The sequence below is a fragment of the Ascaphus truei genome, chromosome 1 (genome assembly GCF_040206685.1).
Source record: "Ascaphus truei isolate aAscTru1 chromosome 1, aAscTru1.hap1, whole genome shotgun sequence".
NCBI classification, from domain to species: Eukaryota; Metazoa; Chordata; class Amphibia; order Anura; family Ascaphidae; genus Ascaphus; species Ascaphus truei.
In genome coordinates this window covers 550,764,509-550,777,728 of record NC_134483.1, presented here as the reverse complement: position 1 = coordinate 550,777,728, position 13,220 = coordinate 550,764,509, and the positions used below count along the sequence as shown (strand labels likewise).

The window sequence follows — 13,220 nt, the reverse complement described above, 5'->3', positions numbered from 1 at the left end:
CCTCAATATTGCAAGTTGCCTCTTTAGATCAACAATCTCTGATTCTAAAGAGACCACCTGCTCACACTTCTCACAGTGGTATGCTCCTTGGAACAGCTGCTCCAAGTGCACATACATGTGGCAAGATGTGCATTGAGTGGCATTTTCAATCCTGCTCATTCTAGCAACTATGAAGTTTAGAAGTACTAACAGTAAACTGTACTTCAATAAACTATACCTTGTTTAACCGCATCCTTGTTCAAACTGCTTCTGGTTCTAACTGCACACACTTTAACCAACCAGCACTTCAATCAACACACAGCTCAATCAGTACACGCAGGTACTCACTCAGCCAGTGGTGAAGGTGGAAAAGTAATGTTCTGGATTATGTATCATGTACATTTATTACGTATAAACTCGTTAGCTCTTGATTAGGATCTGGGTAAATACTGATGTTACTTTCTTGCTGTTGCTATGGACGGCGGCTGCTGCTGCGTATTCAATCCTGTCACAGTGTTTCCTTCTGTGGCAGGGACGGCATTACATAGCATTTCACTTTTACAGGGCCATCAATGATAGACCCCAATTACGCCCTCTTTGTCACTCAGCACAGATACATTAAAGGTCTTGACCGGTCACACACAATTTCTTGTATTTTTAAAATAATTTCTAACCAACATTAACCCCGGAAGTACCAGATTGATTACAATACTCAATATCTCTCACCATTTTTATTACACTGTACTTTGTTTGACAGTAAAATCAGAACGCTATTACTGCTATATACAATCTAATAGTGACACTGTAGCTAGCATCCATCCAACTTTTTTTTCTTCAATTTCTGTCCCCCCACCCTTTTCTTTTTTTATTTACATCGCCATTTCATGTGCAAAACTTAATAAAAAATAATAACTTGTATTTGATTATATATGTTACAGCAAGCAAATGCTCAATCAGATAACGAAACATGCTTCTCCTCTGTGTGAAGTCTCTGATGTTTAACAAGATGTGAGCTTTGGGTAAAACATTTCCCACATTCAGAGCAAACAAATGGTTTCTCTCCTGAGTGAATTCTTTGATGTGTAACAAGATTGGATTTCCTGGTAAAACATTTCCCACATTCAGAGCAAACACATGGTTTCTCTCCTGAGTGAATTGCCTGATGTTGAAAAAGATTTGAGTTGAAGGTAAAACATTTCCCACATTCAGAGCAAACAAATGGTTTCTCTCCTGTGTGCATTATCTGATGTCTAACCAGATATGTTTTAGAAGCAAAGCATTTGTGACATTCCGAGCACTTGTGCCGTCTCACTGTGGTGTGTTTTCGTTGGTGAATTGTATAATCTGTTTCACTATTAAAGTTTTTATCACAGTCACTGCTCTCATACTTCATTACTGACAAGATCTGGTGAATTTTCTGTGCATTAGCGTTTCCCTCGTCACACTCAATATGAGTAGCTGCATATTCTGTCCCTGTATGTTTTCTGAGAGTATAAATGTGGGAGGCTGTGAGATTTCCTTCATCACATGAAGTTGATTCCTGAGCCATAATTGTCACATATTTTCTTTGACCTTTGCTTGGTTTATTTTGCCTCAAGCAATTTTCTCCCTGATCCTGAGTAATAACAGTGTTATCTTCATTTACACAATCTGGTGAGCAGAGAGGGGTGTGACATCCTGCAGGTGTATTTCTGCTCATGGATCCATCTGTTGGAAATAAATTCACTGTGAGTAAAGATGTTCATTAATAGCTTAAAATAATGTAACATTTCTAGTTGAACATTTCAGTTAGTATGTAAGGATCCGTCGTAGGCTCTGCCCCCGCCAAGGTTCAGTTGCTTGATTGGTTCCAGATTCAATCCTGCCTGCAGGAGCTATCCGGCATCTGATTCGCTGATCTCCTGTTTAGACTCAGCCCTTCCACCAGAAATACACCTTGTGGCGTTTGCTGGTCGCAAGCACCCTATAGTCTCATTGTGCCGTGCCGTGCCTTGTTTGCATTGGACTTCACTGCTACCTCTTATCCTCGAACTCCCCGGCTTACTCTCGACCATTCTGCTCTCTCCTACCCATGACCCGGCTAAAGTGACCTGTATCTTTCCAACCCTCGACCTCATTTTGCCTCCTACGATCCTATATTCTCCTACCCCGACACGGCTATCCACTACTACGAACCTGCACACCGGACTGTGGCGGTGAAAGGGTTAACCAGGCCAATAATAAAGGTATTATGCCCGGCTGGTTAACCCTAAACCTTGTTGGGACTGAAGGGATTAAAACGTGTGATCACCATAATGCCATGTTTTCCCCTACACTATCTTTATTGTCCCTGTTTTGCAGCCCCAGCAGCTAGCTGCAGTTAAATGAATGAATGTGAAATGTGCTAACTGTATTTGCAACACAAGGGGGAGCTTCTAGCGCTAAATTGAAGAAGTGTGCCTGCGAGTAAGTAGCTGCATTGAAGATAGGTATCAGTTTCCAGACCACAGACGTTGAAACCGCAAAGTCAATTAAATAAGTGGTCTGCGGTTTAGCTGAAGTACCTTCTTGGTACAATCTTTCCGGCTGTCTCGCTATCCACTGGAGGTGAAGTGGTGGCGCGTGTCTGCGGTTACTGATCAAAGCCAGCACGGATACATTGTATGCTGGCTTGTAACCCAGACCGATTATAGGTCAAAACGCAACCCACATCACAGAGCCCCTTCAATTAAGTGGATAACTTGCGCTAGGAAAGAGCTAGCACTCTAATTTTTGGAGTTCAGCCAGTTAACAAAGTACCACGAATATACATATAAGTTTTATAGTTGTTGCATATACAGAACATACATTTATAATTAAACTGAATTCCAATGGTGTTTTAAATGCAAAAGCAGGAACCTCTTTCCTGCCGGTCTGGCAATGAATCCATTAACATGCCCATATGTTATGGATGAGTGAGCTGAGGGATTTTTCATCTCCGTACTTCAAAGGGCACCATGCTAAGTTGGTGCCCTAGTGTCTAGAGAAGTCCGGAGTTGAAAAGCCTCAGAGATCCTAGGTGTTATGGTGGCCGGGATATGGTCAAGTACCAGATACCGGTGTGAAGTATGGGCGCTTCACACTTGGTAACCAAACCCCAGACTTACTGTTGCCAGGTAATTGCTTGGGCCCGGTATGCTAAGTAGCTCAGGTGTGAGGTTAACGCATGCTCTTAGCCGATCGGGAAGCAACTTCTGCCCGTTATATGAACTCCTGCAAGTTTGGGATAGGTGGGAAAAGTTGTTCCCACGAGAGGATTGGGTGTGTTAGGAATAGGAACCTTAACCCTATAAGAATGCCTGCAGCCCCCTCCTAGTCAGATTCATCTAAGCTTTAAATACACAGATTCCCAACAAGCTCTGAGAAACCCCAACCATTACCACATTATATATATATATATATATATATATATATATATATATACATATACATATACATATACATATACATATACATATACACTACGGTCATGCCTTGAAAGTGGCAGCAGGCTTAAGACGCTTTGGCCAAAGGGTTTAACTTAATTACCCTTTCTCAAGAGATATATAGGTATTGCACTGTGTATTTTTGTCACATTGGAAGTAGCTTTGGGCATCTTTGTTTGTTTTTTGTTGTATACATTTAGCTACGCCCACTAGCACTCCTTTTGACACTTATATGCATATATATATATTATGTGGTAATGGTTGGGGTTTCTCAGAGCTTGTTGGGAATCTGTGTATTTAAAGCTTAGATGAATCTGACTAGGAGGGGGCTGCAGGCATTCTTATAGGGTTAAATGTCCTATTCCTAACACACACACCCAATCCTCTCGTGGGAACAACTTTTCCCACCTATCCCAGACTTGCCAGGAGTTCATAGAACGGGCAGAAGTTGCTTCCCGATCTGCTAAGAGCATGTATATATATATATATATATATATATATATATATATATATATATATATATATATATACACCTATAAGTATCAAAAGGAGTGCTAGTGGGCGTGGCTAAATGTATTCAACAAAAAACAAACAAAGATGCCCAAAGCTACTTCCAATGTGACAAAAATACACAGTGCAATACCTATATATCTCTTGAAAAACGGTAATTAAGTTAAACCCTTTGGCCAAAGCGTCTTAAGCCTGCTGCCACTTTCAAGGCATGACCGTAGTAGGTCGTAACACTCACCTGGATTAAAATTCTTATTTACCTGTATAATTACAGAAAGAATGATCGCATTGGATCTGTCGTAACCTGGCAAAATGAACCAAACCTGCCAGGTTACGATAGATCCAATGCGATCATTCTTCCTGTAATTATACAGATGTACACTGTACACTGTACAATTACACTGTGTATTTTTGTCACACTGGAAGTAGCTTTGGGCATCTGTGTTTGTTTTTTGTTGTATTGATCTAAGCTTTACAAAGAAACGTCCAAGCTCTAGCGTCAGCGGTTCCAGAGTGTGAGGGGTTAACAACATCGTAACCAAGGATCGAGCCCCTCTTCCAGAATTTGTTTGAGCTAAGGATTCCCGAACGAATCCTGTAAGGACATTACGAAATCTTTCCTTTCGGCAGAGATATAAGGGTGGCAAGTTGAGCCCCTAGCCAAGGACTGTTGCACGGCTCACATCACGCACCAACTTGCATGCGTGCAAGGATGTCCAGAGACTTTGTTTCGTTACGTGGACATTTTATTTCGTTTCCCCATCCCAGTAAGTGTTTATTGATGGTAATTGTGACGTATTTTGTGTTTGTCTTAAAAGGAAACAAATTACAATTTATTTTACCCGCCTTGTTCTGCTCAGTCCAGAATCCCAGAATTAATTTGTTGGTAAGACCTGAGCTACTGTGACACGGACGTGACCTCGCGTCTTTAGGTCGGTGTTTTCTAATTCCCACCTCGGCCTTGCGGTCTTGTCTGGTTTGTGGCGAGGATCTGTTACAGTATAAAATACATGTCTCTCATTGCAATCGGTATGTGACTGGCGAAGGTGAAAACATCTAAGTGGTTAACTTACCTTTTATATAAGGTACCCATGTCTGGTACAGATGTAGAGGTTATGGCATCCATTAACGCAATGTGTTATTTCACAGTAGTGCTAGTGAAAACACATTATTTAACGCACTATTTTATCTGTTAAAGGTGTGATAACGTCAGCTATAGCTGTATGTGGAATAACGCCAGGACTACTCAGGAGACATTGAAAGACAGATTAGAGAAACCCAGACAGAGTTAGAGGGATCCTCAAAAATATCCAGTCTTGACATCCCAACTATAAACGCGCCAGCTCGTGACAGAGAAGAACCCCTGCTTGTCCTGCTCTGTAACTTGTTTCTTGTTCCTGACACAAACCTCCCACAAGATATTAAAATTGCCAAGAAGAAAGAAAACAAAGTGTAACCTGAGCTCTTGTTTGCTGGATCCCCACAGGACTGACATCCCTATTACTACTTGACCTCTCTGTAACATTCGACACCGTGGACCACCCTCTCCTTCACATTCTCCATACTCTTGGTATTCGTAACAAAGCTCTATGCTGGATCTCCTCTTATCTCTCCCATCGTACTTTCAGTGTCTCTTTTGCCAACACCTCCTCCTCTATCGATCTCTCTGTGGCGGTACCCCAGGGCTCTGTCTTAGGACCTCTTCTCTTTTCTCTGTACACACTTTCTCTAGGTGACCTAATCACATCTCGTGTTCAAATATCACATCTATGCCGACGACACACAAATTTACTTTTCAACACCTGACCTTACACCTGCTGTACAGACCAAAGTTTCTGAATGTCTCTCTGCGATATCATCCTGGATGGCCCTCCGCCGACTTAAACTTAACATGGCAAAATCAGAGCTCCTCATACTTCCTCCCAAACCTGGCCCTATTACCTCCTTCCACATTACTGTTCAAAGTACCATCATTCACCCAGTAGCCCAATCACGCTGCCTGGGGGGCACACTCGACTCCTCTCTCACATACTCCCCTCACATTCAAAATGTATCTAAAACCTGTCACATTTACTCCGCAATATTACAAAGATACGCCCTTTCCTCTGCTACTCGACTGCTAAACCGTTGCCTCAGGTCCTCATTCTCTCCCGTCTCGATTACTGTAACCTCCTGCTGTCCAGCCTATCTGCCTCTCACCTTTTTCTCCTCCAATCTATCCTTAACGGTGCTGCCAGAATCACTCTACTGTTTCCTAAATCTGTCTCAGCGTCTCCCCTGCTGAAATCACTATCCTGGCTTCCAATCAAATCCTGCATCTGGCACTCAATTCTCCTCCTCACTTTTAAAGCTTTACACTCTTCTGCCCCTTCTTGCATCTCAGCCCTAATTTCTCGCTATGCACCATCCCAACTCTTGCGTTCTTCTCAAGGATGTCTTCTCTCTACCCCCTTTGTATCTAAAGCCCTCTCCTGCCTTAAACCTTTCTCACTGTCTGCCCCAAACCTCTGGAATGCCCTTCCCCTCAATACCCGACTAGCACCATCTCTATCCACCTTTAAAACCCACTTGCTTAAAGAAGCATATGAGTAGCATCGTGGCTAATACTATACACGATACATAAAGCTTGCCCCCCTGCAGACGCACTTACCAGAACGCCCTCCTACTGTCTCTGTACGTTCTCCCTACCAATTAGATTGTAAGCTCTTTGGAGCAGGGACTCCTCATCTCTTCCCCAATGTTACTTTTAGGTCTGAAGTACTTATTCCCATGATCTGTTATTTGTAGTTATTTGTTATTTATATGATTGTCACGTGCATTACTGCTGTGAAGCGCTATTTACATTAATGGTGCTATATAAATAAGGACATACATACATACAATGAGAGAAACCTCCTCTTACCCAGTGAGCTGAGGTTCTGGTTATTCTCCATCACATCCTTGTAAGTCCCCCTGTGTCCTTCTAAATACTCCCATTCCTCCATGGAGAAATATATAGCAACATCGTCACACTTTATAGACACCTGAAACACAGAGAATCCCCCACTCAGTATCCAGATATAATAACTGGTCCTGTAAGAATCTTTTACTTATGGGAAGCCAGGTTAGCAAGGGAGAGAGGAAAATGCAGATACATGGAACAGAGTTTGTTCAAGACCAGGCTGAATGAAGACATAAAGACAGTAAAATGTAACAGTGCCCAGCAGCCCTCACCTCTCCGGTCAGCAGGTGAATGATCTTGTTGGTGAGTTCCAGGATCTTCTCAGACATCAGCTTCTTGTCATTGCTTCTCTCATGTATTAGGGAGTTAGTTGGATGATCCATGTCGGGTCTCTGGGACCTGCAGAATCCTTCTGGCACACAGGGACTGCTGCTGTCTGTGACACGCTCACCATGCTTCTTCACAACTATACAATCCTACATATAGAGAGACAGTAATAAATATCCTTGTGCAGAGTAAGAGACAATCGTTGATATGTGTCATATTCCTACAGATTTGTTGCTTATCAGTCAGAGGGACAAATTTCGTGTCACCAGCTCTATACTCACGTAATATTTTCAGTGGCCTCCCCACCAATTCTGTCTATTGTATCACTGACTTTATTGCACCACACTCACTGACCCCACTGTGCCAATATGAGCACAAAGGTCATAGATTGTACAAACATTACACATAATATGTAATAATTACAGGACTTGTGACATTCTGAGGCTATTACAGAATAATATAACACAGGCACAATACATCCATGTGATAATCTATATAATGTACATGTTATCTATTCTTTCACTCTCTACACATGGATGTTTGAATGAGTGCGCATCCGTTAGGACCTAAGAGGGATATCTCAGTCCCCTGCTACACAATTGGGTCTGCAAAGAGAGATACGAATGCACTTCTCAACCTTGACCAACTTCAACTTCGCTGAATTTTGCTGAATCTGAGCAGACAATATATCCCTATACACTTCAGAATGCATCCGGCTGCTTCTGTCTTCTGTCACATCGTCAGTAAACACTAGTGACCCAGTGCCATTGTAAGCCATGCATGCCCATGCCATCACACGGCCTCCACCGTGTTTTACAGATGATGTGGTATGCTTCAGATCATGAGCCGTTCCAAGCCTTCTCCATGCTTTTTTTCTTCCCATCATTTTGGTACAGGTTGATTTTAGTTTCATCTGTCCATAGAATGCTGTTCCAGAACTGGGCTGGCTTTTTTAGATATTGTTTGGCAAAGTCTAATCTGGCCTTTCTATTCTTGAGGCTTATGAATGGTTTGCACCTTGTGGTGAACCCTCTGTATTTGCTCTCGTGAAGTCTTCTCTTTATGATAGACTTGGATAATGATATGCCTACCTCCTGGAGAGTGTTCTTCACTTGGCTGGATGCTGTGAAGGGGTTTTTCTTTACCATGGAAATGATCCTACGATCATCCACCATTGTTGTCTTCCATGGATGTCCAGGCTTTTTTGTGTTGCAGAGCTCACCAGTGCGTTCTTTTTTTCTCAGAATGTACCAAACTGTTGATTTGGCCACTCCTAATGTTCCTGCTATTTCTCTGATGGATTTTCATTTTTTTTGCAACCCAATGATGCCCTGTTTCACTTGCATTGAGAGCTCCTTTGAAGGCATGTTGTGGGTTCACAGCAACAGCTTCCGAATGCGAATGCCACACCTGGAATCAACTCCAGACCTTTTACCTGCTTTATTGATGATGAAATAATGAAGGAATAGCCCACACCTGTCCATGAAACAGCTTTTAAGTCAGTTGTCCAATTACTTTTGGTCCCTTGAAAAAGAGGGGGCTACATATTAAAGAGATGTAATTCCTAAACCCTTCCTCCAATTTGGATGTGAATACCTTCGAATTAAAGCTGATAGACTGCACTTTAAGCCCATATGCATTATATAACTGTAACTTGAATTTATTTTGGTACACAGCCAAAATAACAAAACTTGTATCAGTGTCCAATTATTTCCAGATCTAACTGTATGTGGGTACCTCTGCTATACTGGGGCATCCCTGCTATACTAAGGACTCCGTGTATACCTGCAGATATATTTTAACCCCTTCATACCCATTTATCTTGTCTGGAAGATGCTGCAGCAGGGATCCTGGCGGTGAGTCATAAGAACGTTTCCAGGGTCCGAGGTTGGCGGAGTAATGGGCTTAGCTGTATCTGAAGATATCACTCCATCTCCGGATACAACATTTGGGGTATCCTATAACTCTGGAACCCCGCTACATAGACACATTCTGCAAAGACTTTCTCTGCCAAACCCACTCCGAAACTTGCACCCTAGAAATCTCCCGATCCCAGCATCCCAGTAAAGGCAAAAATCACATCATTTTTTAATGTCGCTAAATTAGAATACATTGGCAGTTATACATTTTTGACTTCTGGGTCCCAGAGCTGACACTCTAAGACCCTAACAAACGGGTCAGGGTTAACCAAGTGGGATTGACCTTTATTATAAACCTGATTAACCCCTTCACCGTCACTGGCAGGGAGGACTTTTAGCAGTATGTTACAATAATCCAGATGGGAGAGGATAAGGCCATGTATTTGAGTTTAGCAGTAGAAGATTGACAGAAGAAAGTACAGATCTTGGCAATATTACAGAGGAAGATGCAACAAATTTTAGTCATGCCATGAATGGAGAAGGAAAGGGAGGTGTCAAATGTCTCTCCAATGCAACGCACTGTGGCGACAGGATAGATGGTAGTACCATTTATGGTGATGGAAAAGGGGATATTAGGTTCAGGTTGTGGAGAAAATACGAGGTTCTCAGTTTTAAACATTACATTTTAGGTGGTGGAGCAACATCCATGAGAAGATAGCATGTAGGAGGCAATCTGAGACTTCGAACTGGATTGAAGGTGTGAGGGAAGGGGTGGTTAGATATATCTGCATAGAGATGATACCCAAGGTCAAAAGAGTTGATGAGGTCACCAAGTGATAATGTGTAGAGAGAAAAGGAGAGGTCCCAGGACAGAGCCCTGAGATAAAACCAAAAGACAGATTAACAGAAGACAAAGATATGTTACCAACAGAGACAGGTCCCATTTGTAGTGAGAGATAAGAGAGGTGTCATTTTGACAGTCACCAGCAGCTCTCACCTCTCCGGTCAGCAGGTAGATAATCTCCAGGGTGTGATCCAAGATCATCTCAGCCATCGGCTTTTTGTCCTTGTTCATTTTCAGTGAGTTAGTCAGATGCTCCAAGAATGGTCTCTGGTCCGTGTGGAAGTGTCTTAGCCCGTGGTGGCCTCTGCAGTTACTGGTATATATTGCACTTGTATTTCACAGCAATATCATCCTACACATGGGAAGAGAGAGGGATGTACATATCACCCTGCAGTGACAGAAATGAATACAATGGGAAAAAAGTGTCCCTCCTGTCTGTGTCACCCTGCAGTGGGAGGGACAGATGTGAGGGACTGTGTCTCCTGTCTGTGTCACCCTGCAGTGGAAGGGACAGATGTGAGGGACTGTGTGTCCTGTCACCCTGCAGTGGGAGGGACAGATGTGAGGGACTGTGGGTCCTGTCGGTGTCACCCTGCAGTGGGAGGGACAGATGTGAGGGACTATGAAGCCTGTCACGTGAGACCAGGACAATTATACCAGGATAGCAAGGACCAGACAGAACAACGTTTATTTAGACTGGAGTCCACAGGCACAAAACAATATAAGATTTAAGGCACAAATTTCCCAAATCCTGGTTACAGGGGGGGGGAGGGGGAAGGGGAGTAAATCCTTGCTTGCTATGTGCTGAGCACCGCTTCAATAGGCTTACCCAGGTCAGATTCCACTCTCCGCGGGTCTTTGGACCCCCAAGACAGGAAGGATGCTATTTGGGAGAATAAAATGTTACTCTCGTCTATTTGACCGAGCCTCGTTCTGGGTGAATGCAGAAAAAACACTGACTAGCAATAGAATCTCTGGTACTGACATCGGCTGCGCTTTGCATAGATTCCCCATCTCCGTAGGAACGCGTGCAAGAAGGGTGCCGCCATATCAGTGTGCGGATGCTACGTGCTGGCCAATCACTGAGCGAGGGCTGTGGGCGGTGATCATGCTTCTAGGACAGCCCACAGGGGTGGTGTAACAGGGACTTATCCCTGTTTGGATAAAGCTGCCTCAGAGCTCTGAATCCAGCATGGAGCTGGTTAATTGCAGCAACTCAATAAGCCAGTCTCCACCTGGACTAATCAGAGCTCTGTGAAAAAGACTCATGTGAGACACAGGGGGAGATTTTCCTCAGCACACGACATGAGGAAAGGGTATTGAATACCCAGGAGGACTGTGTATTGACGGCAAGACAGAAGGGGACCAGACCTCTTTTCCTGGACACAGAGGACCCAGGAACCTGCCAGAGGCTGGACCCTCATGCACACCTGGACACCACTGACCTGAAGGGCCACCTGCTTTAAGGTACCGCTGAGACTGGTAGGCTGGAAAGGGGCTGATCCTCCCAGTCTTGTAAGAGAGGGACTGGGGAAGTAACTTAGCCCTTACAAAGTGATAATAATAAACTAATACATACTACGCACTCAACCTATTTCAATTGTGGTGATTAATCAAACTAATTGACCAATAAACAAACCGTAGTGATAATAGAGTGATATTAAATAAATATACAATCATCATGTATACATATAAACCCCCACGTGTAATGTGATAAATAATAGGGGCTGGCTGCCTTAGGACAAGGAAACAACAAGACTATCCATGGAGGCTTGTATCAAAACATGAAATGTATGAGGACAGTCCTTGGCGCACTACCAGGTATAAGGAATCCTAGGTAAATGGAACAGTACAATCCTAAATCCCAGAGGTGGAAACAGTCCGTTTGCCGCACAGATGAACTTTCTGGGGTGTCTTGGAGGTAGATCAAATTCTAAAACCAAACAGACAGAAAAGACCATTGCGCAGTAATATCTTAAAAAGGAGATCTCATACACTTAGCAGCTAACTACTTACATATATGCAAGTAGTATAGGACCTTGAGAGGTATCTTTGTCTTGAGCTTCAGTGTATGGGACTGGATAGCAATTGGTCTCAGATTCTTCTGTACTTCTGCCTTCTCCACAGCTTTACAAGTTCTCAGTCACGGTGCCCATAAAATGCAATAATAAAACACATAGTGCGGTACCGTAACAAAATTTATTAAAAACAACTAAGATCACGAAAGAATGCACTCACAGGCTAAGGGATCTTTTAGCCGGACTACAGACGTGCCGTCCGCAGGCGTGACTGTCGGGTGCTGGGTGCAGGTGATGAGGCTGGATCCTACGTCTATCTCCTCCTCGCGGCCGCGACTCGGAGCCCAGGTCCACCTCTGCTGACGTCACTACTGCGCCACCGCTCGCCTCCTCAGCCCGCTGGTCCAACCTAGTGACGTCAGTAGATACCGTGTTGATTCCACGAAGTCAGGAGACAGCGCACAATTCTCAAGCAAATAAAGTGTATATTGATAATAGGGCACAAATTACCAACGTTTCGGTCCCCCAAAACGGGACCTTCCTCAGGGTTGTTCAGTGGGGAAAGAATAAAACATACAATTATATACCCCTAAAAAGCACTGTGAACAATCAAACAATTAGTCAAATTAGCCCCAAAGTAATTAAAGCAGGTAAATGCCCGCCAACCCTGTGTCTCAGACGATCTCTATGGTGCAATGCTGCTGCAATTGTTGAGAGTTCAGTCAGATATAATGAATTAGTCTGTTACACCTGCGTGTCGTTATTAATCCCTTCGCGTGGCCGCTGTGGTTGCTTGGCAACCTGTGTAAGCGTCCTGCTGTAGGATCCTGATAACCTCATGTTGCGGCCGCCATTTTGAAATGTAGTTTGCACATGCGCAGTAGCTGCTTGGCACCCTGCTGTAGGAGCTGAAATCTAGTTTGCACATGCGCAGTAGCTGCTTGGCAACCTGTCAGCGTCCTGCTGTAGGAGCTGAAATGTAGTTTGCACATGCGCAGTGGCTGATAGGTTCTCCTGTACAAAGCTTCCGTGGTTGCTAAGCAACCCGTTTTTCAGGCAGACCGCGTCTGAGTGACGTGTGGCTGGCGGCTCCATATTAATCACACCAGGGACCAAAATTAAGTATGGGTCAGAAGAAAATAAGGTGTCAAACCCAGTTCTAACAACATTAGTGAGGGGACAATACACAGGTGTAGGTGGTGTTTGCTGCATGATACAGTCACCGTGCACACTGTGCATAGTGTGCCCCCATGCACTGCCCAGCAATGAGTCTCTGCTGGGAGGGATAATGAAGCTAAG

The 13,220-nt window shown here is 43.7% G+C and overlaps 1 protein-coding gene across 7 annotated transcripts; it reads right to left on the bottom strand.

The window, feature by feature from the left end:
• Nucleotides 1–691: 691 nt before the first annotated feature.
• Nucleotides 692–12,786, bottom strand: LOC142468194 (uncharacterized). Of its 7 annotated transcripts, none has more exons than XM_075574458.1 (8): nucleotides 12,672–12,786; nucleotides 11,920–12,330; nucleotides 11,722–11,836; nucleotides 10,733–10,786; nucleotides 10,057–10,255; nucleotides 7,146–7,349; nucleotides 6,835–6,955; nucleotides 692–1,686 (listed from the first exon to the last, which is right to left on the bottom strand). In XM_075574458.1, the coding sequence occupies exons 5-8, from the start codon at nucleotides 10,132–10,134 to the stop codon at nucleotides 929–931; spliced, it is 1,161 nt and encodes a 386-aa protein (XP_075430573.1). In that variant the 5' UTR covers nucleotides 10,135–10,255; nucleotides 10,733–10,786; nucleotides 11,722–11,836; nucleotides 11,920–12,330; nucleotides 12,672–12,786; the 3' UTR covers nucleotides 692–928. The 7 variants fall into 7 exon arrangements, with proteins under 7 accessions (XP_075430573.1, XP_075430601.1, XP_075430556.1 ...); XM_075574486.1 differs by having other exon boundaries at nucleotides 12,142–12,330; XM_075574441.1 differs by having other exon boundaries at nucleotides 11,722–12,330.
• Nucleotides 12,787–13,220: the final 434 nt, after the last annotated feature.

What these genes read in the sequence shown, in the direction of transcription:
- LOC142468194 (XM_075574441.1), bottom strand. Translation starts at nt 10,134, where the DNA reads ATGAACAAGGACAAAAAGCCGATGGCTGAGATGATCTTGGATCACACC. An exon ending in TCTACCTGCTGACCGGAGAG is followed by an intron (nt 7,350 to 10,056) that starts GTGAGAGCTGCT and finishes CTCTATATGTAG; the next exon opens with GATTGTATAGTTGTGAAGAA. An exon ending in CCAGAACCTCAGCTCACTGG is followed by an intron (nt 1,687 to 6,834) that starts GTAAGAGGAGGT and finishes TATTTCCAACAG; the next exon opens with ATGGATCCATGAGCAGAAAT.